This window comes from Vanessa atalanta, chromosome 11 (genome assembly GCF_905147765.1).
Source record: "Vanessa atalanta chromosome 11, ilVanAtal1.2, whole genome shotgun sequence".
In the NCBI taxonomy this organism is placed as follows: domain Eukaryota; kingdom Metazoa; phylum Arthropoda; class Insecta; order Lepidoptera; family Nymphalidae; genus Vanessa; species Vanessa atalanta.
The window spans coordinates 11,083,711-11,110,438 of record NC_061881.1 but is presented as its reverse complement, the minus strand read 5'-3'; the positions used below and the strand labels follow the sequence as shown (position 1 = coordinate 11,110,438).

The 26,728-nt window shown below is 31.5% G+C and overlaps 1 protein-coding gene across 2 annotated transcripts; it reads left to right on the top strand.

The window, feature by feature from the left end:
- Window positions 1-748: 748 nt before the first annotated feature.
- Window positions 749-26,616, top strand: LOC125067285 (transmembrane protein 135-like). Of its 2 annotated transcripts, none has more exons than XM_047675785.1 (10): window positions 749-770; window positions 16,811-16,993; window positions 17,383-17,516; window positions 21,921-22,047; window positions 22,857-23,008; window positions 23,505-23,595; window positions 24,172-24,324; window positions 25,050-25,190; window positions 25,839-26,005; window positions 26,407-26,616. In XM_047675785.1, the coding sequence occupies exons 2-10, from the start codon at window positions 16,835-16,837 to the stop codon at window positions 26,456-26,458; spliced, it is 1,176 nt and encodes a 391-aa protein (XP_047531741.1). In that variant the 5' UTR covers window positions 749-770; window positions 16,811-16,834; the 3' UTR covers window positions 26,459-26,616. The 2 variants fall into 2 exon arrangements, with proteins under 2 accessions (XP_047531741.1, XP_047531740.1); XM_047675784.1 differs by lacking the exon at window positions 749-770 and adding an exon at window positions 11,852-11,981.
- The last annotated feature ends 112 nt before the right edge of the window (window positions 26,617-26,728 follow it).

The following is a 26,728-nucleotide window of genomic DNA, read 5'->3' as shown; positions in this document are numbered from 1 at the left end:
GGATATTGATGGATTCATTAAATAGAAAAATATTATCCCTCCAAGATTATTTTATGAGGATAAAATAAATTGTTTTAAACAACTAAACGTAAAGGATGTTAAGGAACAGTGAACTTTCAAGCTCTACGAATAACGCTCAATTTCAATTGACTTCACTATTTAACCCTTTCATAAACTATTTAAAGCGAATCAAAGCGCAAACCGCTTTATTGTGTTAGCGTTGACTTTTGCAACGAGTCCTGTGCTACAAATATAATAATAGTAAAAAAAAAAAACAAGTAAACCGTTTCTCTTTATTTATATCGTATTTTTTTGACTCGAAAAACATTTTATTCATAAAATTGTTATTTCGAATGTGAATTTTGTGTTATATTTAATAGTGCAGGAAGTGATATTTAATATACGGTAAGTAATTAATGTATTCGATAATCGAAAATGTATCGAGAAACAACACTATCTTATTTCGGTAGGATTCGCTAGCAACGTCATCTAGATAGCCATCATGATAACCGGCACACCTTTGCCTATTTATATTTAAGAAAACAACGAAAAGCATGTTATTACTTTTTTTAATTGCGAAACTAATATTTCAAGATTAGGATTTTTTAAAAATCGAACACTATTTATGTATAGTCAAGGAGGTGTCGTCCAATCTCCTACAATAATAGATAAAGTAACATCGTTAATGAAAAACGATTATCTGCAAACTAGCGTTCGCTAACTCAGTGGCACTTTGCTCGTCGAGTTGTGCGGAACGGATTTTACAAATGGTACGTTCTGTATGAGTTTTATAATTTGTATACACGCTAAGTTTAATTTCAAATAACCAGTTTTAACTGGTTACCAATTTTGAAATAGGAATTATTATGAGTCAATAAAGATCAACATTTAAGGACGAGTCGAAGATGCTCATGATAAAAATAGAGCCCCAAGAATGCGTTGTACTCATTTAAGTCGAAGGAATCTGCATGACAAATACAATCAACCTCGATATAGAATCAAAGTAATCTGTACTGATTTGCTTCTATTTCAAATTGTCTTAAATTTAATATATTTTGATGTTATAGATTTTCCTATTTTTTATCATTTTTTTTTACGACATTGACGTGTCTTGTATAAACCTATTCACATCCAGTCAACTACTTTAACAGTAGTACTGGTGAAGACAAAAGAGCAAATACTTTTAACTAAAATAGAAACTTTACGAACTTTATATATTTAACTAGCGACCCGCCCCGGCTTCGCACGGGTGCAATGCTATGTACTAAGCCGCTATGCTCTTGCGCTTTGAATCTGTAATATCTTCGAATATATTCATTCAAATTACATGCTGTAAAGAGCCATATTGATCTATATTAAATTCACAATGTATGTAAGGTACTTAATTGGATAAGGATAAATGCTGTATTGCTTAAAATTGCTTCGAAAATAAGCTATTATTTCTCGTAAATAGTAAAGGATAAAAATTATTATGGGTTATCCCTAAGAGATAGACATATACCATCCCGGATTTTTTGAAGACCTTTTTAAGGTGTACAATACTGTAGTACATTATTGTGATCTATCTCGTAGGGTTCGGCCAGCATTTGCAGTGTAAGCGCAAAAAAATGTGTTCATTTACGACATTACTTCAGAAATCTCAAAATTTATAAGTGTTTCTCGACTATATTGAGCGTGTATTATACATATAAACGTTCCTTTTGAACCAATCTATCGATTAAACAAAACCGCATCGAAATCCGTTGTGTAATTTTAAAGATCTAAGCATACATAAGGACAGACAGCGGTAAGCGACTTTGTTGTATACTATGTAGTGGGGATTAAATATAAAGATCTTAACATTGCTTTGTATTTGCGTAACGACTCAACACTTTCTATGCGAAAACAACATCATAAACAATGTAACGGATGGTGACAAAACAAATGGGCTGAGTTCTAGAAGAAAATAATGGCCGCATAATGTCCCGAAACACTGAAAACCTTAGAATATAAGGGAACACAAATAGCATCAATCTAACAATCAGTTTTCTACGTAATATGTACAGGCTTATATGTGTAAGTATGTGTGAGAAGCTATTATGGATTTTAATAGGTTTTTTTATCGGTGTTTTAACATTTTCTTATGAACATTCTTCATTAATAATTTTAATTTGAAAATTATTTTGTAATAACAAAAAAATAAAAACATTATAATGTTATAACAATAGTAAGCTGATACTTACTTTACGAAATAAGCCTATGCAACAAATATCAGCTTTCAAGATTGAGTCTTGTGTGGCTGTGAATAAGGCTGTAATTTGTGATAATAGTCAGCCGGTACAAATAATTGAATAAATATACATAGATTGAATTTATACATAGTAATATAATAATACTCTAAATGCTTTATAATTACGTCATCTTTTTATTGTTTTATATTAAATCGAAACTATATTTAATATTGAAATCAACTATTAATGACTTCTCACTCTATGTTGCGGTTAGCAAATGTCAAATTAATAATACATCTGTTTTGATTACCGGAATAAATATTCAACAGTAAACGTTACCACATAAAAACACACGTACACAAATTCTACACTTAAATATCGGAGAGGGAACATACGCGGCATACTTTTATACTTTCTGATATTTGCTAATTTCAGCTGTCAAACACTACTTCGATTGCTACCAACGAAACGTCAGAAAAACGTCTAGTTATAATAATAATGATATATATTTTTCAATTTTAAAGACACATTCGGTAGGATGGTCTCATCAAAACTCGTCATGGTAATTGCAAACATGCGAACAATTAAAAAAAAAAATCTATTAAAAAAAATACGTGTGCGCCTCTGGACGCCTAACACAAGTGATAACTTAGATTAATCTAAGTTGTACTATTTAATATTTAAATTGTTTTACTTGAGAAAAGTTTAGGTTATTACTTAAATTTTATGTATATTAATATGTAAAAGGAGTTTTATTAATAATATATTTTATTGATTATAAAATATACTTTATTTTTAGTTACTTGAATTTTGTGTATGTACAATTTACATACTAGAATTATAGCTAAGAATGTATAACAGAAAGGGAAGCCAGACAGACGGCGCCGTAACGCGTTACGTAACGAAGCGGTGTACCCTTCCATAAAAGTTATCACTTCAAAAATTGTAATCTTTCCGTAACACTCATTAACGAACATGTTAAATCTATCTTCTAATAAGTAATCATATAGTTATCGAATTGCCTTTGTCAAGGCACTGGTGGTATTCTATTTTCTTCTCAATCAAAATGCCGGCGTCGCTACCATAGGGGCGAAGCTCCGTAAGAGTGCCAGTAACTATTTTCGTAGACACTTACTTCATACTCATACTTTATTATATGGTCCATAAGACATCGAAAGGTTGCTAATGCGTCACCAATCTTTGGAACTAAGATGATACCGACGAACTGAAGCACAAGAATATAAAGTATTGCTGTTTGGCGGTAGAATATGTGGTGTGGGTACCATCCACTCAATTTAATCCAACCAAACGGGATAGTGCTACTATCAATTAAAATTAATAATAATAATTTACTTCTACATTTACACATACTGCAATCGAAAATTTATATTATTTACCATCGATTCATTTTAAGTAGTAAATTTAAATAATGAACAAGTCATAAATAATTCGCTATAGGAATTCTTAAGGCATATTTTCATCAGGCAGATATTGGGTTCCTTGCGACATTTTAATATCGATAGTCAAATTAATTATAAACAAAAGACATTAAGATTACTTACATTAAGGTCATGAACACTGGATTTAAATCCTTAGCAGTCGGTTAGACACGCTATCCACTCTCTCGGTTGTTGGTCTAGATACTTCGAATAATTACCAGGAAACAAACGAAAACTGCCTTGATAATATAAAATAATTTCAAAGGTAAATTAATGGATATTTATTTTGCTAAGTATATGGATTTAAAAGATATAATACAGTTGTAGAGCTCGTATAATGACGATACAAAAGTGCTCGTGAAATCCTACTTGAATAAAGTATATTTTGATTTTGATTTTGCAAGAAGAATGCTAGATCCGTTACACTATTATACGTTGCTGAAAAAGAAACGAGAAGGCGTATTGAATGGGCTATCTGATCTGTAATTAGTTGATATCATTAGTCTGAGCTAATTACTTCTTTCCATATAAATATTTGCAATGTCTGAAATGTATGTCAAATGGAATATGAATGAATGTATGAATGGGAGATGATAATAAAACGAATTTATAAGTAAACAAAATATATTAAAAATAATAGCATTTAATTATACTTATTTCTAAACACACGTTACAATGAATTCGATTTTTAAATCAATTAAGTTAATTTAAATAATTATAGTTACCGAATGAATAGTAAAATACGCTCAATTCATTACCATATAAACAGTTCCGATAGTGCCGTGTCCAACACTGAATCAGTACTGATCTGTTGACATCTGTCGAGTCTTATATAAAGACTTATCATTGAATCAATTGCACAACCGTGCTATAAGATCGAAACTTGATTAAAAATTGTATACATAATTTCTTATATCAGTCAAAGTTTTTGGAAATACATTGACCTGTAAACAGTATACATCGTATATCCAGATGGGTTGACACAATGTCAAAGTTCTAAATCTTTATAGAATATATATGCGTTAAATTTGCTCGTTGATAGCCAAAAAATCAACCACTGTTTCGTCTGTATAGAAATTATTATTATTAATCCAATATAAACGAATATTTCTTTAATAAGAGCTGTATCATTTCCAACGCGTTTTTCTTCTGTCTCGAAAACAAAGATTTTTTTTTTATCATAGAGTAAACTTGCGCTGACTCTTTGGCAGGTCATTTTTCTAACATTATAAAATTCAATATTTCATTTACAAACTTGGCAAAAGACAGATATTAATGTGATTTTTCGCAGATGTAGCTTTATTTAACAATATTCTACTTTCAATAAATCACAAATCAAACATGTCCTGTTTTAAAAAAATATATTATATTCCTTGTAAACGTCAAAATATTTCCTCTTGATAATCTTATTCGAGTGGTTATATTCTTTACTAATTGCAAATGTCTTTAGACACACCGATAAGTTGTTGGAAATAATTTCTTCTACACGGCTCACAGTAGAATCAACTGGCAGAAATCGTCACGAAGAGTTTGCCCTATCTTGTTCACTGCTCTTTTTATTATATACGGCCTCATATGATATATTTTAAATTTAGTTTTTTTATTTTATTTTAATTAAGTGAAACTTTAATTGCTAAGTTTGTTATAGTGGATTCAAAGTGGTACAGTTACTATTAAGTCACAAGTTATTTGAAACGTCTGAAAAGACTATCAATAAAAATTTGGTTCAATGAAAAATTACTTGCTATATATAGTGGAATAAAAATTAAATAGAATCGATGTTAATCGTCTGTTCTCGAGTTTACAGTTACATATTATGGTTTAAGTAAACAAAATCGTATTTACTTATATATTTTTAATTGAACACTGAAGTTATTAAAATATACTGATGCATTTTAAAAGATTTCTGTTTCAACGAATTCCAGTATTGATTATTAAATATTTTATTTAAATAGTCCTCGAAAATACGCGTTCTGAAAACACTCATCATAATCCGATTTTCATAGTGATAGTCATTTGCTTTGCATATGTTATTAATAATATATTAATTTATATATCAATTAATAATTACAGATAAATCTGTAATTATGTTCCATTAATGTCACAGAATTTTTTAAATTGGAAATTGCTTAATGATCGAATCTATTAATTTTTCAAAACACGATTCATGGCTTCGTCATTAACCTCCAGACATTGTGTAAAGGAAACCCACGTTTATATTTATAATTGGATATTTTGCGAAGAGATATTATCATTATTTTTGGTGGTAGGGCTTTGTGCAAGTCCGACAGGGTAGGTACCACCCACTCATCAGATATTCTACCGCCAAACAACAGTACTCAGTATTGTTGTGTGTACCGGTTTGAAGGGTGAGTGAATCAGTGTAATTACAGGCACAAGGGACGTAGCATCTTGGTTCCCAAGGTTGGTGGCGCATTGGTGATGTAAGGAATGGTTAATATTTCTTACAACGCCATTGTCTATGGGCGGTGATAATCACTTAACATCAGGTGGCCCATTTGCTCGTCCACCTACCGATATCATAAAAAAAAAAAAAATATTTTTGGTCTGTAATTAATTATAATTTATTATGAGTTTCACTTCAACATCATCTAAAGCAAAGCCAAGTTGTTTTTTTTTCTGTACAATGTGCCTCGTTGAACCATCGTCATCAGATATTCTACAGCCTTACTTTATAGACGTAAAAATACTGTACGTCAAAATCATATATAATCATAATCTACCACTGAACTATATCGGCTGTTTCAATTATTTTTGACGATAAAAATAATTGCCACTGCATTCTACACTTCCAAAAATTAAAACAATAATATCAAATGCATTTGTCAATTTGCAAAATAATCCAGTTTAGTTAAATTTATTGGTGTTTTTATATTATTATCTCGAGCTCATTATTTCCCAAGGGCTTCACTAACAAGCAGACTTAATCTTGACAGTCAACTCCACAATCACCATTCCTTCAATCAAAGACCGAAGGATTGTACTGTCAACCCTAAATAGGAACCCTCAGTAAACCGAATGACACGCTATTGCCATTAAACATACATTTTAAATGTTATCATCATAACACAGTGACCACAGTGGCGTGCATTTGGAGAAGCCTATGTCCAGCAGTGGACGAATGCGGGCTGATGTGTGTGTGTGTGTGTGTCATCATAATAATTAATATTTTACATTTCTTTATACATTTTATGACGTCATCACATTTGATCTCTTAAGCATAATTTATGTAACGTTTTATTATTCATTAGGTGTGTTTTTTTTTGTAGATGTAGAAATAGAAGTTTAGACCGTAGGTTTGGTTGTATCTTTCAGAATGATATATATTGCTCTCATAGCTTAATTTTTTTTCTTAATAATAATCCAAAATTATTCTTTTAAGATTATTATTGTGGAATTGTAAAAAATATTTTTTTATTTTTTATTATTGAATTATTAATTTTCTCTTGCAATTAATTCTTTAAAAGAACACTGGTCAACAGAGATTATTTTCATTAGCACTCCAAAATTTAAGGTTCTGTTATGCCCATACGGGGCCTTTAATTTTATTAACGTGAGAGATATTAGTGACCGTGTGAAACCCCAAGATAATATACGTCTATATATTATTCGGGTTATATAATCAAATACGCAATGAAAAAAATTGGTTAATTTTTAGTTGAAATTTATAATCCAGAAAGGCTTATAATTTTTTCAATTGTTTCTGTAAAGAGATTCGATCAACCGTCTGCAGTAGAAGAAATTATATCTATTAAATCAAAAGTTCTCATTATTTTTCTACAAATTTCAATGACTTTTGACTGTTCCCTCATGACGTGTATATATTTTATGTGTATAGGTATGTACACAGCATACGCACGGCTATAACGCTCTGCGGGCCTTAAGACTTTACCTTTAAATTTGAGTATTTCGGTCTTCGAATGACGTCTTGGGTATCTCGTATAAAATCGTACCTTGTTGGTTCTTTTACTTATGTATAATAGGGATGGAGGCAGGCAAATCAGCAAAATAATGGTATTTTGTCCCTACTGCCCAAAGATATTGATGGCCTAAGAAATATTAACCATTTCTTATATTATCAATGAGCCACCAAACCTAGAAAATAATAGGTTATGTCTGGCTCATTCGTCCTCAAAACTGGAACACGACAATACTAATTACTTAGTATTCTTGTATTCCAGTTTGGCAGTCGAATATAAAATAAATACGTGGTACCCAATGCCCTAAAACCAATTTAAATTACTTATAATATGTTTGTTAAGCCATTCCACTTTGTTAGGACATACTTATATAACATGATTTACTTTGTATTACTTGAATTTACTATAATGCAGATAACAAACGATGAGTAAATCGTACAACTATTCAAGTACCATATTGACATTATTATCGTATCTTTAATAAGAAATTATTGTCACTATAATTATACACGGATATGTTTACGTTCTAGTTAAATTCCAGGAAAATCAGAAGGAGATCAATAACGTTTTATTTTAAGTGACTTTTAATATTTTTTATTGACTCTGACCGGACAGAGCATCACTATTTTTATAATGTTGGCCTTATTAAATAGCCGAGATGGCCCAGTGGTTAGAACGCGTGCATCTTAACCGATGATTTCGGGTTCAAACCCAGGCAGGCACCACTGAATTTTCATGTGCTTAATTTGTGTTTATAATTCATCTCGTGCTCGGCGGTGAAGGAAAACATCGTGAGGAAACCTGCATGTGTCTAATTTCAACGAAATTCTGCCATATGTGTATTCCGCCAACCCGCATTGGAGCAGCGTGGTGGAATATGCTCCAAACCTTCTCCTCAAAGGGAGAGGAGGCCTTTAGCCCAGAAGTGGGAAAATTTACAGGCTGCTTATTAAATAGACATACATAAATCTGAGTTGGAGTAAAGATGCATTAAATTCGAATATCCTTTATTATAAATACGCTGTAACTATTCGCAATTAACAAATTCCGTTAAAGTTGACATTACCAAAATGCCTTTCTTAGCAAGCGCCTATATTACGAAAATACTATGCTTAATTTTAGTCAAATGGAACTGTAGTTTCGGAGATCTCATGATCTCATGGGAGTATTTCGCTAGTGTAGACGTTATTAATAAAATTATAATAAATTCTTTAAGCCCTGATCTCAAAGAGCGAGAGGTTTAGGCCAGCAGAAGGAAATTGCAGGCTGTTACTTAAATTGAATCAAAATTTAATACGTATGTCTCTAATGTAGGTATATTCTAATATTATGAATGCAGATTAACATTGTCCGAATGCCTGTCAGTTACGCTATCGAAGCTAAACTACTGAACCGATTTTGATGAAATTTGATATGAAGCAAGCGTGAGCCACAAAAAGACAGGCTACTTTTTACATAAACCTACGACTTACTCCTATCACGTGGGCGTAAATTAATTGCTTATAAATTTAGAATTTTACCAAAGTATATACTTTGTAAGACAAAACAAATCGATTTCTTTAATTTAATAGTTTCATTTATGCGTTTCATCAAATAGCATATTCAATCTTTGAATTGTTTTACATTGATATCTCACTTTGTCTACAAGTACGAAGGTATTAACTTTGACCAACAAAGTTTCAAGACTGGTCAGTCTCAGTACAACATTGTTTTGTCTTATTTCAAAGACTAACATTTAACGCTAGTTAGTAATTAACGAATACGTACCTAAACTAACAAATGATCTATCTTAGATAGCTATTAATTTATTTTGAACTTTAGTATAATGTGATAAGATCTATTTTGCAAGAAACAGTTAAAAGGAAATTGCTATTTAATAAATTAATTATTAGCGAGGTCGAATAAGGTAAAGGTGATTATTGTTTATCGTACCTTTGGTAATGAATGATTAATTTCAATAACAAATAGTCATTTAATATTATATCGTATTCGTTATCGTGTCAAGTACCTTGTATGTTCACTGAACTACACGTGCTGTTCAATAGTTCGATGGTTCTTGATATGTTAAAAATAATGGAATATTAAATGAAATGATTTAATGAATTCTAATTAAGATATTTTAGAGCTCTATTTGATAATAAAATTCCAAAAAAACTTTTTTAATGTTTTCTACGTTACGTAATGAAAATCAGCTTCTTCAATTTCAAGTCTCTATGTCTTGTTGTTTAACCCGTGCGTTGATAGTTGGTCCTCGAAGTCATTGATCCATCTATGTGCGCGCCTTTTAAAACCAACTTGTATGCAATGATAGCAAACTTCATGACGCTCTCTTTGTTGTCATGAAAAATGACGTATTATGGAATTGTCTTCATCTGTCGCCATTATAAACGTAATATTTACGTTAATAATAAAATTCAATAGCATTAAGTGCTTAAATATATACAAATATGAATTAAAAATACCTACAGAATAAATCTTGAATTTTCCCTGTTGAATCGCAATTCCGATCCTCTGGGTTAAAAACAAAGCCCAGCCCTCCTGTCACCAGTGGCAGGAGGCGTAAGGCGAGGTGTTATACTTTTGATGAAGCTTTTTGCATCACTACTCCAAGGGCCAAGTGTTTCGACAGCAAAGGGGACAAAAAAGTTTTTTGACATAAGACACGATTATTTAGATCTTTTTTTGCTTCAGCTTTTTCCGCAGCGGCACCGGCTCTTAACATTGTTTTATAATTCTGATTTTTTAATATTAAATAATATTTTTTTTATTTATTAGATACTTTTGTTTAATTATTATGAATTATTTCAAAAGCCTTTTCGAATAATTTCGATGTTCCACATCTGCTGTGCGTATCGTGATGTCAATATTTTATTTGAATCGCACAATTTGCTACATTTAATAATAAGTGACGTTAATAGTACCAGTTTAACTATTTATAATGAAACAAAAATTAACACGTAACTCACTGTCAGAACGTGATATTATGTAACACTATTTTATATATATATATATATATATATATATATATATATATATATATATATATATATATTCGAGATATATATATATATATATATATATTCGAGGTGGACTTAGAGATGGCTCTCTGGTATGTTTTTATTTATTCGTTATTGTTATTTACAAATTAAATGCTGTATTCAATTTCAACAAATTCATATCAAATTTTTTTAATAAAATAACAATTCTTCATTGTAATATTCGTTTATAATCTGATAGTAAAAAAGCAATACAAAAATACGTTATATAGATGCGAACTCGGCGTGGGATAATAAATAAACATATTGTAATCGTAACAATAACACATTATAAAAAATCACAATGCAAAATTAAATTCTCAATAATATCATAATGTTAATTATCATAAATTATGTTCGATAAAAAAACGATAATATAAAAAATAATAAAGTAAATATTCTACGGAAAAATCGGATTTTAAAACATTATTTGTTTTGTGATATAGGTAGACGGACGAGCAAATGAGCCATCAGATGGTAAGTGGTCACCGCTACCCATAAACAACAGCACTGTAAGAAATATTAACCGTATCTTAATCACCATCGTCAATGTTACGTCGATTATGTATTATGTTGTAGTTACATTAGCTCACTCACCCCCCCCAAGCCGGAACACAACAATACAGAGTACTACTGCTTAGCAGTAGAATATCTGACGAATGGATGGTACCTGTTACATATCATTGTCTAAAACTATTCCAGACTATCCAACAAATTAAAAAAAGACAACTAATATGCATTTAATTTGATGTTCAATCTGATTTCGACCAAGGCAATTACCAACATGGAATTCACTAAATTACTTTGTGAATTAATTTAGTTAATTCTATGTTCGTAATTGCCTTGGTCGAATAACAATACAATTGCTGTTTGTCGTTACAAACATCAATGGTCATAAATTCTTAGTTTCTAAGTTAGGCAACGCATCAATTCTGTAAAGAATCTTATAGCTCCAATTTCTAATTTCTCTTTACTTCTTCTTTCTCATAGTCTATGACACTGCTACTTTCCTAATTGAAGGCAGATACTGAAAATTTAATTTGTCCGACCCTAGATTCGTAGCCAGGACCTCGGAATTGGAGCTAGCCAATAGACTAACGCGGCATTTCGAATGAATAAACGAATACAATTATACATAGTTAACGCATTGCATAATTTAGTTTGCACTTCATTATATGCGTTCACGCATCGCGTTCGAAGTTCAGAATGTATTGTAGCATTGACGCCGTACACTCTACACTCTTATGAGTGAGATAGCGTTGCACGGATGTGTTATTATATAAACGTATGTGTGTGTGTGTGTCGTGTGTAATATTGAGTTAAATAAATTGGATTTTCAGTGAACTAATTCGGAAGGTACGATTTATTTTTAAATTAAAAAATTTGCAAAACTATTTTAAAAGATTAAATTTTTATATTTGTAAAACAAGTGATTTAATAATGGATTGTAAAGAAACTTTTATAGCTGTTATTATTATAAATATGTTTCTTTATTATTAATTTATTTGTAAAATTATACATACATACGTTGGATGGTAATTCGTTACAGGGAATTTAAGAGTAATTTTTATTGAAAATAAAACACTTGAAAATGTTCTAGGAATGAAAGTAAATTAATTCAACCCATTAAAATAACTAAAGGAGTCAGTTCAGTAATCGAACCTGTGAATGTAATATTGCTAGACGATCCGCTTACTGTGCGATTGGTGCTTAATTAAAATTAATTAAAAGTAAACATTTTTTAAATTAAACTAAATCGAATTATTAATATCTACCGCTTCTGTATAAATGTTTTTGTATTATAATTAAGATTTATTGACATGATTTTTATTGTTACACGAACACTTACTTGTCCCAGGAAGTATTTAGTGTCATAAGTTAACATTTACTTGTCTTGTTTACACAACAATCGTCGTTGATTCTATCAAAACATTTTAGAAGTAGGAATAAAGATAAACAAACCTTAGATTTACGTACTTCATGCGATTTGTAAATAAGTCAGCTATATTGTGCACTACTAAGAGATTATGATTAATGTGTATTTATTTAGAATACAACACTTAACTACTTATATCCACTTTAATTTTACTTCCATAAATTCCGATAACAGTTTCGTCGACGTTCTAAACGCCATTTTTTCGCAAATACAAAATGAATATCACAGATTATTCGAGCTCTCGACCAATATTGGGTCAATTTGCTGTCAAATGTTGTTTATTTGGCTTTTCTCCTCATATGGTTGGAACACAGTATTGTGAATATTTATAATGTTGTACAACAATATCTGTGAGCTCAGCTGTGAGTAATACTCTACCGCCAAACAACAACACGTAGTATTGTTGTGTTCCGGTTTGAAGGGTGAGTGTGCCATTGTAACTACAGACACGAGGGATCATCTTAGCTCTCAAGGTTGGTGGCGTATCGGCGATGTAAGGCATCGTTAATATTTCTTACAGGCCAATGTCTATCATCAGGATATAATCAGGAGATCAATTTGCCCATTTTCTCATTTGCCTTTTGTTAATAATCTCACCTTGTAGAATGAAAACATTCTAAATTTATTATTTATTTAAATTTTTCTTGAGTTACCATAAATTAAATGCCGTAAAACATAATGCTACGAAAATATCCAAAATATATTTATAGAGAAAATATACTTATAGAGAGTTATCATATCAGTTACTTGTCTAGCATATCTTTCTTGGATGAGTTTTTCTGTGAGGTACGTTAAATAAAACAAAAATTAAACCGTCACCTGACGCCAAGCAAGCAAAAAATATCGTGATTAATGATTGTTGAAATAATTCATTTATTTTACATTACATTAACAGCCTGTAAATTTCCCACTGCTGGACTAAGGCCTTCTCTCCCTTTGAGGAGAAGATTTGGAGCATATCCCACCACGCCGCTCCAATGCGGGTCGGTGTAATACACATGTGGCAGAATTTCGTTGAAATTAGACACATGCAGGTTTCCTCACGATGTTTTCCTTCACCGCCGAGTACGAGATGAATTATAAACACAAATTAAGCACATGAAAATTCAGTGGTGCTTGCCTGGGTTTGAATTCGAAATCATCGTTTAAGATGCACGCGTGGCCATTTCGGAAATAATAAAAGAAAACCAATAAATATATATGAAGTATCGCTATTATATAGAAATGAAGTATGTATACATAGGCGCCACCCACATACCAGAGATGACGGTATAGTAGTGTCATTTGCCAACACGGCACACGAGTCGGTTGAATCCCCAGAGCGAGGCAATAGTTTATATATTAATAAAACGACAACACGATCAATATTGCTTAAAAACTTCTCTAAAACTTTCAATATTTAGGTCTAATATTAAATATTAGTTATAATCTGACAATAAAACTATCTCTTATAATATTTTATGATATAAAAGAAATTATTATGTGTTATTACTTAAAAACAAACCAGCGCTATCTGGTAAAACTACTCCACGATCTACCGGAACTATCATGGAAATCCAAGCTCTATATTTAAACTATTACGAACGATATTCCCTTGAAAACGATTAAAATTTTAACTATACCTGACTTACAAAATTGAACATGCAAATTTCATTCTTAGATAGAGGCACGTAGCCGCTCGTTGATCTAGTAAACAAACTTTGCATACTGATAGGGGGGGCGGGTACGTTACAAAGAGGGAATATTGCCTAGAAACCTAGTGATTAAATTAGTCCCAAATAATACACCAATAGCAAACATGGATGCTATACGAAGTTTACGCTTTCAAACATAAACGAATACTTTTCCATTGAAGAGTATCTAATATAACGTGACCAACTTGAATCACCTTTGGGTATTAATTACGTTGTTTTTTACTTGGTCATCTTCTTCGTTGGTACCACTTAACATATTCGACCGCCAGGTAGCCAATGTCACTACAGGCACATGGGATAACTTAGTTCCCAACGTTGGTGGGAATCTTAGTATCCAACGTTGGTGGTGCATTGGCGATATAAGAAATGCTTAAAATTCCTCAAGACACCGATGTCCAATAATCTTAGTTTCCAATGCTATGTTAATGTGTCAAGCATGTTGCACGATGTAAGAAATATGGGGGCGGTGGTGACCACATACCAGGTAGTATTTCTTAAAAAAAAATGTATAAATTGTGACTTAAAAGAGTAGGTCACTAGCATTTTCTTATATTCCACATCCCCGTATAATATGATTATCGGAAAAGAGTTACCAGTTATATTCGTTAGAACACATTCAGGACCGGCAATAGCTTGAAATTTAAAATTGCTTGTAAGAGCCTCATACAAAGTAGGTATATATTCATTTGACTGGTATGAACTATTATATTTAAAAAACTAAAATGAAAATATTCTTCATTCAAGTAGGCAATAAAAAAACTTTTGTATCGTCGTGTTACCACCGGTTCGAAAAGTAGATTCTACCGAGAACTGACAAGAAACTCAGTATCAACTATTTCTACCATTCCAATTACAGAGTATGTCAGTAAAGTACAATTAAATTTATATATATTATCCTATCTAGAAATCGATAAATACTAAGTCCACGTTATTTTGTCTTTAGATATAATCTTGTATTGATTAACATGCTTTATTTTTCAATGTTTTTTGATATGAGCTTAATTAAAATAATACTTATAAACACAAACGGTATATCACGTAAACACACAGATTTAAACGTATATTGAAAATTTTGTCTATCATAGACCACATCGCTGTTCAATTGAAATTCATTGTGTAATTTATTTATAAATAAACCACGACTCGTGCGGGCCTAATGTCAGGTTATTATATGTAGGGTTGTAAGCGTTAAATTTTTAATACTGAGTCGGTAACGATCGTACCTCGAACACGGAAAATTTGGTTCGATATTTGAAAAACAAATCTCCATTAACATTCATTGACACAATAAACAACTTATAATAAAAAAAAAAAAAATTGTCTCACATCTAAGGAGTTGCGTTTTGACAAGAATTTTAGGAGCTACTTCTCAATCTTTTCGGCTTCTCTGCTTCAACACATTTTCTTACACTGTTTCTTTCATCGGTAAGCAACGAGGTGAACATAAGTAAAACACATGAAAATTCATTACTATATTTGGGCTGTAATGCACAATTTTGTGTTAAGATTCAAGTGTCCTTATTATCAATGGTAACACTAAAACATTTTTTTTATTACGGTAATTTCTATCTGAATATTTGAACTGATGTATATTTTTCTTCTGAAATATAATTTTGGAACATACTTAAGTATACACTTCAGAATGTCTCACAAAACAATAGATGACATTCTTAAAACGACCGGTGATTGAAAATAATGATCGTGTAGGCGAAACCTTGCTAGATTTCGTGTGGGTTCGACGAATGAACGAACAATTTAGCTAATTGGGTAAAAACGCGAATAAGAGATTTTAAACAAAACATAGTCATAGCATAGCCTTAAAGTATTTCAAATTCACACAGTCGTAATACGATATAATTGTTCTGATAAGATAAAATCTGACTTCTAAAATGCCTGATTATTAAAAACTTAACATTCGCCTACCAATAAAATTTAGTGTGGACTAACTTAGGACTACATATAAAAGCCAACATTAAAATTTTTGAATTAAAAGAACATTAATGCTGTATATACCTATTAAGTGTTTGAAATTGTATCTGTCATTTTATCGTATTCTTGTCTTAAGTGCTATATTTCAAATACTGTGGTGTATCGATTAAATAAATAAATAAATAAATAAATAAACATGAACATACATAATATATCTAAGAATTGATTATCTCCTTTTTAAAGTCAGTTCAAAATTAAGTACTATTTACAACAAATGCGTGAGTGATCCTGACCTTTTAAATTATCATCTTATGTATATATATATATATTTCATTTGTTTACAATTAGTTAACTAAGTTATCAACATTAAAAATATTTATTTTATGATTATAACAATACAACTATAAAGAAAAATTAACAGATGTCAAGAAGATAAAGCGAAAGAAAGATCCCATTATATTTTTAAGTGCTGTCCGAGGCACGAGCATGTATCACTATCAACTTCCTAACACAAAATTGATCTTGGTAGAAAAACTAAAAAAGAAAAACATTAGTGATACCAAATTACAAGGCAATTGAATAACTCTTGTTAGATACGTTGTTTATTGGTAATATTTCTGTCATAGATTTTTGAAGATTAAAAACCTGAAATGGTTGAAATAAGTAAGCATTTATTTGAGAGTACGTGCAGAGATGTTCACTGTAGCGTCCTCCTCCATCCTTGGAGCAGAAGCTGTTGGACGTCATCATTTTCAACGTATGGAAATTCCTTAGTTGGGAGCGCTAAATTTTATCTCATTGTACATTTGGTGAGTTCATTAGTTACTTTATCATCGTTTATAATTAGAATGATTAGAATAGATGATGAAAGATGTAAGGCAGCACCTTAGTTTTAATACAGATTTCTCTTCTCAATGTCACTGTCGACTATTATAACTGAAAAATAATCGTCCTACTAATTAATTTATCTCTTAAGCACAGATAGTTAGTTAGTTTCCAAAATTTTTGTTATTTAATAAAAAAAATGTTTTTAGATTAACGTATATATCGTATAATATAAGCAATTTTTCTTTATAAACTTCAAACAATTCTGTACAGAAAATTATAGAATTATTGCAATTGGTCGTTACGAACGTCGGGTATTCCCCATCAAATTAACTTAAAATTGTCGGACGCTTGTAATAACACCATTTTGCAGGCACAAAACTTAATGAAGGGCAAGAAAATGCTGAAGAGAAAGGAGTTAATGAAGGCCGGCGAGTATTACGTGCGATCAACCCTTTTGGGTGCTCTTATAAGCGGGACTTGTGTCAGCTTCGGATGTTTGTTGAGGTTAGTACACGATAATTTCTTAAATTTAGATTGTTATGCCGGCTGACGATAAAATGCAGACACATAGACATAGCCTCAATCTATATTATAGATAACAAACTTAACGCACGAATAACATTTCGACGAAGACAAAATTATTATATAAAGACAAAAAATCTTTTCGAACTATTTTGTGTTGAAGTAGAACACAGGAATTGGAAATCTCTTTAAATTATTTGACCGTCACGCCAACGATATTCACGCTTACTTTATCTAAATGAACATTTCTAATATACATATCTCAATCACCATTTATCAGAGTTGTATTAACCGCGAAACTACTGGTTCGGAATGTAGATTGTACTAAGAAGAACCGGAAAGAAATTCAGTACTTATTATTTTGCAACATTTGAGATACAATTAATTGCTTAAACAAGGAATTTGCAATGATAGCTTAAATATTTTAGGAACAGCCCGTAAATGTCACACTTTTTATAAATTCGTGAGGCGGACGGTAATATGGGAAGCCTGATTGCAAGTGATCTCCACCGCCCATAAACATTGGCGTTGTATGAACTGTTAATTATTCCTTACATCGCTAATGCTCAACCAACTTTAGTCACGAAGTTGTTATGTACCTTGTGTCTGTAGTTACTGAGTAACTCACTCATTATACAGGAACACAACAATATAAAGTATTTTTACTTGCCCCACTAACTAGTAAACAGTTGGATAAATACCTCCTCTTCTTTTTGAGAACAAGGTTTTTGAGCAAATTTCACTACACTGCTCCAATCCCGGTTGGTGGCAGTACTGCTTAATTTGATCTCGAAAACACACGTGAAGACGTGGATAGAAGCTATCCAAATGAACACCAGAAGTGTGGTGTTAGTAGTGGCTTTAGAATTGTAAATAATTGCAGAACATTAAAAACTTTTTCCGTTTTTTTTTTTTCGTCAAATAAACACTGTAATGCTGTACATTGAATACATGAAAATACTATAAATAAATATATTTTTTACTTATATTAAAGGTTTATTGATAATTGATTTAATCTGGCGCAGTAAACAGAACTGAACATTTTTCTTTCGTAGAATTTAATTGGTTAATGCCATGATCGTGCTAGTTTGAACCAGATCTTACCGGTTTTTATACAGGATGATCGCTATCTGACCTCTCTTACTCCTAATGGACAAACTACATTGGATAACATTATATAAGGCTTAATTATGAGCCAAGAACAACTATGAACTAATAGCACGGATATAAATACTACATCTTATAGGTATATATGTTCAATTTAAAAATTCAATGCAATCCGACGACAAAATATGTCAGACGCTTAACAAAAATATATCACATTACCTACATCGTAAAGGACATTTTGACGATAACAGTACTAGTGGTATTATAATAGTTTCTTAGTATTTTACGACCTTTTATATCCGTGTTATTCCAGTTTTCATTGATTGGTGTAATTTAATATTACGTAATAATCTCTTAGTTTTATCAATTATTTATTAAAGAAACGTCCAAATTTATTTATTTAAGCAAGCATATGTTTAAACAAAACGTGATTTTAATATTGTGTCATGTCAACTTCGCCCTAATATGATTTAAATAGAAGTTGATATATTAAAATCAAAATCAAAAATCTTTATTCAATATAGAAGTGTTTACACTTTCTTATTGATAGTCAAAAATCTACCACCGGTTCGGAATTTAACACCTCGGACCTGAGAAGAACCGGCGAAAGAAACTCAGCGGGATATTTTTTTTCTTCCATAACTAGTATAATATAAGTTTTTTTTTTATTATGACAAGTTACTATGATTAAATATAGCTACATTTCTAAAGACTTCGGAAAGTCGGAAGAGCGTGCCGTGGGATCAAATATTTCCAACAACAATCCAACAGTATCCACACTAGACTGCGGATTCCTAATGATTTGTATTTTTTTTTCTTTAATTAAATAAATAAATAAATATTATTATAAAATGATCTTAACGTTATAATAGCACATTGATATCATTACCATTTTTATGAAAATATATAGAGTTCATTAAAATCATATTCTAAAAACATTTTTGCCCTTTGTTATTCAAAGTATCGATACATTCCGAATAAATTGGAACACTCATTCCGAAACAGATATTCGTCTGCCCATTTCAAAGGTCCTTTCCGATCTAAAATTGAACTGGCAACTGACATAGCCTTCGTTTCAAATATTTCTATGGTTGTATAGCTTTTTAGGTAACTAATATAATTATTAGACATTGTTGTTTGAATTAGTGGCTCTATTACGAAGCATGTGTTGATTATTTACATTTTTTTTCTTTAAAAGAATCATAGCAATGCCCCAAATTAATTAAGGAATGACTAATATTCTTATTTACCCCTCCTTTTAAGCTTATCACTTGTGTCAGGAGTGGATACGGCAATATACCAAGGAGTCAGGATTGATCCTGCGACTTTTTACATCGCTAGACAGCCCTTAAATCATTGCGCTATTGACGCTTATTATTTACATATATATTAAATTATTTGCTGTGGATAGGGCTCTGTACAAGCCCATCTGGGTAGGTATTATAAGATATTCTACCGCCAAACAGCAGTACTTATTGCAGTGTGAAAGGTGGGTGAGCCAGTATAATTGCAGCCACAAAGGACATAACATCTTAGCTCCTGAAGTTAGTGTGATATCAAGAATGGTTAATAAAACTTACAGCTCAAATTTCGAGTGCTGGTTAGTTACCATCAAGTGACCCATTTGCTCATTAGCATACAACACTACTACAATATAATATATATAATGAATGTATGTTATATAATAATGTAATTCAAAAAGGCACGGATATAAGTCTGAGAAAGAGGATATAGAAATATGTGAATATATTTAAAAAAAAATATCAAACGTTTAAACCATAATATAATTCCTACATAGCAAAACTTTTTGCTGGAAATTAAGAAAGGTCGATTACTATAAAATCATTTTACTTACACGCTACAAGAAATCTATTATATCGATAGTAATATTTTCTTTTCGTATGCGTTTTTTTATGATAAATATTCTTAGAATTTTTATGTTATATATTTAATCTTAAGGAAAATCTAAGAAAATGATTGGTACATGAACATTACAATTGTATAATATACTATATAAATAAAGATATGATGACACAGTGCTTACAAGACTTAACCTATGATTCTGGGTTCAAACTTGAATCAAGTACGATTGAATTCATGCGTTTAATTTGTATCTACCATTTATGTCATGCTCGGCGTTGAAGCAAAACGTCGTGAGGAAACCTGTACGCAGTAGATGAGAATTTGCCATGCATGTACATATATCCACAAACCAGCTTTTAAGCAGCGAGCTTAGCTCATTCCCCTTCAAAAGGGAGATGTGACCTGCCCAACGGTGGACATTAACACCGTGTTACTTTACTTCCTTTTTTACTATATTTATTTTCAAAGTTTTTACTTTAAATTTCCTCACACACATCCTTAAAAAATTACAAGTACAAACATTGTGTTCATAAAATAATTAATCAGTATGAACAATTTGACAAATCATTCCGTCTGTTCGTGCAGTTCGTCAATGTTAATTAATTAAGCATTACAATTCATTACTCCACTAATTATAAAACAACATAGTTGCTGATATTACAATGCTGTTGTTCCACTGAACGATTGAAAGTGTGAATTACTCATTCAGAACGGACGTGCTGTGCAACTCTTAATTTCATCATAAACGCCTCGCGTATTTTGTTATTTTACTTACGCAAATGTTGGAATATTTTTTTATGTGGCATTTGTAATTATATGTGTCGTGGGAAGTTGCTTTCAGCTTATAATTTGACGTATTAATTAACAAATTATACATACATTAACAAAGTTTGAGACTATATAAATGATAAGATAAAAAATTGTTATTAAAAATCCCATGTGTATCCCGAAGAGAGTCTCTAGCTCCAAGATTATGAATATACCGGATTGCTCTCATTTGTAAAATAAAAACAGATTCAATATATACAGCGTTACCCCAAAATAATATGCCATATAACATAATACTGTTAAAATAAGCAAAATATACTAGACAAGCGGTAACACTATCAGTTAGTTGTCTAACTTTTCAAACCGCGTATGCTGCGAAACTGAGTCTTCCTGTCTGGGACAATAAATGAGGACTCCACTGAAGTCTGGAATCCAATGATATTCCTAAAAACAACGTAGTATCGGCTACAGCAAGACGACCACCGCTTAAAGATATATTATAATTTTGCTTTCTAACATTGGGTAGGGTAAAATCATATTTTGTTTTTTGAGCATTCAAAACTAAATTATTTACTGTAAACCAATCGTGTATCTGTGATAATGCATGGTGCATTCCTGTTACAAATGAAAAATAAAAATTTATTACAGATGGATTCTCGGAAAGCAATTCACATATTACACCTATTTCTTGATTCCCAACACGATAAACGGCCTTTTCATACTCTTAGAGCCCCCGAAGAGAAGAGGTCTAGTCATAAATTTATTTTGTAATCTGGTAAGTTGCTTTATAAACTATGTTACCGTATTTTTAGCTAACATCTTTATTTTTTGCTCTTTGAATTCATTTTTTTTTTATTTGAATTAAGAACGTTGAACGTAGAAGCTTAATTGTGTTCTAATTTCAAACTGATATGCATGTTATCGATGCGTAGATATAAAGACGTGAACTTCATATGTTTTATGAAATACAAAAGTACATGGAAAAATGGGCTACCATATGGTAACTGGTTAGCAAACCCATAGAGATAAGACCTGTTAGAAATATTTAAGAATATATAAATGCGACAACGAATGTTAGCTAAGATATTATGTCTCTCGTGTTACACTGTCACACAAAAACGCAAGTACTCTGTTTGGCGGTAGAAAATATGAAGAGTGTGTGCTACCTACCTAGGCAACTTACACACGTCCTACCAAGTAAATCTTTATCCACTGTGATGATATCCTCCGAAACAACTTTGGTCGCTGTGCTATTATCAAATGACAGTAATTCATTGCTTAGGACATATTTTAGTGCACAATTAGTGAGTGTTCAAATAGGCGCACTAATTATTCCCTAAATCTCTTCATTCAACGGCACAGAGAACCGACAAGACTAGAGAGAACTCAGATTCAGGACGTATCTTTACGTAATTTTCAAGGTAGTTGAGAATTTATCGACAGAAAAATCGAGCAACTTTTGACATAATCTCGGCCTACAGCCTTATAAATTAGTCAGACGAGTATATTATTGTCTACACGAAGACTATCATATAATAAAATAAAAAGTTTATGTTATAAAATTACCGTTATTATATTTTTCAGGCAATCGAATATTGGATGCGTACACTTGAAATTAATAAAGTGATATCCTTGACAAAATCAAAACAAACGTTTTTGTTTATGACCGGTAGCGCTCTCCTCTTCTATCTTATGCGGTTAGAAGGTGGTAGAGCTAAAAGGACCCCACTATTGTGGTAAGTTAGATTAATTTTATAAAAGCAATTTTACAGCATAAATACTTTGCTAAAATCCAAATCAACCTTTATGGATGTATGCATTAAGCGCCCTAATTGAAGAGTTCGTATTAGTTTCTTCTATTACACGATTAAATTGGTTTTTGGGCCTAACCCAATATTTACATTAAATTACTTTAACAGCCTGTAAAGTTCCCACTGCTGGGCTAAGGCCTCCTCTCCCTGCGAGGAGAAGGTATATTTCACCTCGCCAATGTTTGTTGATGGATAAACATGTGGTAGAATTTCGTTGAAATTAGACACATGCAGATTTCTTCACGATGTTTTCCTTTACCCCCGAGCACGTGATGAATTATAAACACAAATTAAGCACATGAAAATTCATTGGTGCGTGCCTGGGCTTGAACCCGCAATCATCGATTAAGATGCACGCATTCTAACCATTGGGCAATCTCGGCTCTTACCCAATCTTTATGTCCTCTTAATTTTATTTTAGGCTTTTTACGCCTGAAAAAGTAAGACGGAAAACAGACGAATCAAAGGATGTGTGTCCCCACACTGGGCCATGTAGCCGACATATTTTGAAGGTAAAATACATATTGGAAACGAGTTAATGCAAGACTATTTTAGATATCATGTAAATTATTTTGTTTATAAACGTATTAATTAGTATAAGATTTTACTATATTATGTTTATTATTACATTCTTAAAAAATTTTCAAACACAAATAACAATTCGTGGAAAAGGGCATATTATAGTTTAGTTAGTATTTATCATTTATTTTAAATTTGTCGAAAATGCTCTACTGGTGCAACATATAATATCAGTATTTGAAAATGCAATCTTCAAAAATATTTTTAGTAAATCACAGCCCGTTGATGTTTTTATCGGACTAAAGGTCTTCTCTCATTGAAAAGGCTTAAAAACAGCTTGGTGGTTATATATGTAGCAGAATAACACTCACCATATGCCGATATCTTCACGATAGTTCCTTGATCGCTGAGTACAAGATGAATTATAAACTCAAAATAAAAACATGAAAATTCAATAACGGTTTGATTCAGCTACTGAACCAACTCGGCTCCAAATTTGAAAATATCATGTCATAACATCTAGAACATGATTATTATTATTATTAATAACACACATTGTTTAATTTCAGGGTGCTTTGACATACTTCGGGGTAGGCTTCGGTTTCACTATCGCACGGATATTATTACCAAGAATGTCTTCACCATTAAAAGCCCTTTCCAGTTTAAGAAGAAGTCATTTAAGCATGGGACTATTCTTCGCTAGCTATATCGGTATTTATAGAGTACGGTCATATTGTTATACCCTTTTATGTATAATAAATGATGATGATAAGTTCTTACCACCACCTATATACAGTGGAACTGTAGGAAATATTGACCATTCCTCACCGCACCAATGCGCCACTATCTTTCCGAACGAAAATTGTATGTCCCATATGCCTGTAGTAAACTGGCTCACTGACCTTTTAGACTTAACTACAACAATAATAAGGTGGTATCTACCACAACAGGCTTGCGCGAAGGCAACGAGTAAACTAGACTTAATCCATAGCTGACTTTAAGCAGACCAAAATAACCTAAAATTCCCTTATGACAGGGAATTCCTGTCGTAATAAGTGCTTAATATATGTTTTTGCAATAAAAATGGTTATTTTAAGTCTCAATAACTCAGTGGTATAATAGATACTACCCCGTGATATGAAAGCCACAAAGTCAATCCTGACTCCTTGTTTTGTGATAATCACGTATCTTACACTATACGCTTTACGGTAACGGAGAAAATAGGAATATTAGTAATTTGTTTACTTCTCTTCGCAATCCTTGTGATTATATTTAAAAGAAGGGTTACATAAAATTTATTATAAATTTATTTTTTATTAATTAATGTAGATACGGGAAGCTAATTTTTCCTATATATAGTCGCACTAAATGTTTTCGAAAGCCTTCATCTTAATCAGTGTGTAAAATTAAAAATATGATAGAAACTTTTATTTTTATTTAATTGCAGGCTGTGATATGTTATTTATGTCGTAAGCAAGGATATGACTCAGCATTGTACGCGTTACCAGCGGGATATCTCGCTGGATTGTCGTTCTTATTCAAACCGAGTCTCGGGTTTGCCATAGCTTCATTGACAGGCGCTTTTAAGGTAAGATCTTGTTAGAGGTGTAAGTGGTTTTTTAATGCTATTTCAATGAGTATCTTTTATGAAATAGTAAGGTGAAAAGACAAATGGGCCACCAGTTCGTAAGTGGTGACCACTGCCATAGACATTGGTACCGTAAGAAATGTTAAGCCGGAACACAACAATGCAAAGTATTGCTGTTAATGTGAATGGGTGGTACTTAGCAAGAAGGTCTTGCACAAAGCCTACCTTACAATTTTTTTGAACTTTGTCATACTTCATATTGTTGATCTCGACCAATCAGATATTTTGATAACATAATTATACAATGTCTAAAAAATTGCTATTGTAACTTTATTACAAAATTATTACAGATTTTCTGATAATCTATCGATCGAAGTGTTCATTTGGTTGCCTAATCCTCAGTAAACAACATTTACGGGGAAGAAGTAATGCCCTTTATAAACATCAGGTGTTATTTAAAATAAAAGTTTTTGCGTAAGTCATTATCGAAAAATGTTGGCCATTGATTTTCGACAATGACTACCAAAGACAATTATAATATTTAATGTCGGCTTAAAATATTTCACGAGTGTAATACGGTATGAATTATTTATTCGTCTGCTTTCAAATCTTCTACTTGAATCTTTATTAATACATTTTTTCTTTTAGTTATATGTAACAATTCTTTACGAGAAGAAAGTTTTACCGGAGAACGTACCCTTATCTCTGATGCTGTATTGCATTTGTCAAGGAATTCTGTTTCACTCGCGCTTTATGCATTCGGACGTTTGTCCGCAATATATTTTCAAGGTCATGAATAGTGTTACCAATGGAAGGTAAGTTTTGACGATTACTATTATTTTTTAGAATACAGTCACACAAAATCGACTTAAATCGTCGCTTGAATAAAAAACTAGGGAATAAATTGAATAATATTTTTTGTCCATCAACATCAGTATCAAGCGTCAGTGTATACTTTTCCCTTATGTTGTTAGCTTATAAATCTACAGATCCAGAGTTCAAATCCTGAACTGTGAATAAGTTTTTTGGTTCGTCAAGAAAATCGCAGTCAATAGCCTAAATTTGAAATGTTACAATATTCCGTGCCTCGGAAACCCCGTAATTGTTCGTTTAAAAGCTGACCGACTTATGCACAATAATATTATCTCTATTGCAATTGGCTGATCTTCTAGGAAATCCCTGAAAGCCAATCATCGATCATTATTTTTTTTTACAGAACTGAAATATTATTTAATAACTTACTGGAGGTGATCAAAAGTGCAACGTAAACTAGACTTAATCTTAAAAAAGGAAGACTTGGTTGCAATTTTAAATCGCTTGTAAAGATTGATGGAATGAAGGAGAATAATGAAAAATTTATTAATGCAAAGTTCTACGTAAAACAAGATATTAAAATATTTACACTTTCGTGTGACCTGAAAAGTGAAAAAAGAGCTTTGATTGTGTTATTAAATATAAATATTATTTATAAAGTAAAACTGTATTTCATTGTATTTAACTAGAGCTCAAAAACAAAGCATATTTTTTATTGTAAAGAA

Excerpts from the sequence above, each read along its gene's own strand:
- LOC125067285 (XM_047675785.1), top strand. The coding sequence starts at position 16,835 with ATGGTTGAAATAAGTAAGCATTTATTTGAGAGTACGTGCAGAGATGTT. Across the intron at positions 16,994-17,382 it reads TTTATCTCATTGTACATTTG|GCACAAAACTTAATGAAGGG; the intron begins GTGAGTTCATTA and ends ACCATTTTGCAG. Across the intron at positions 26,006-26,406 it reads AATAGTGTTACCAATGGAAG|AACTGAAATATTATTTAATA; the intron begins GTAAGTTTTGAC and ends TTTTTTTTACAG.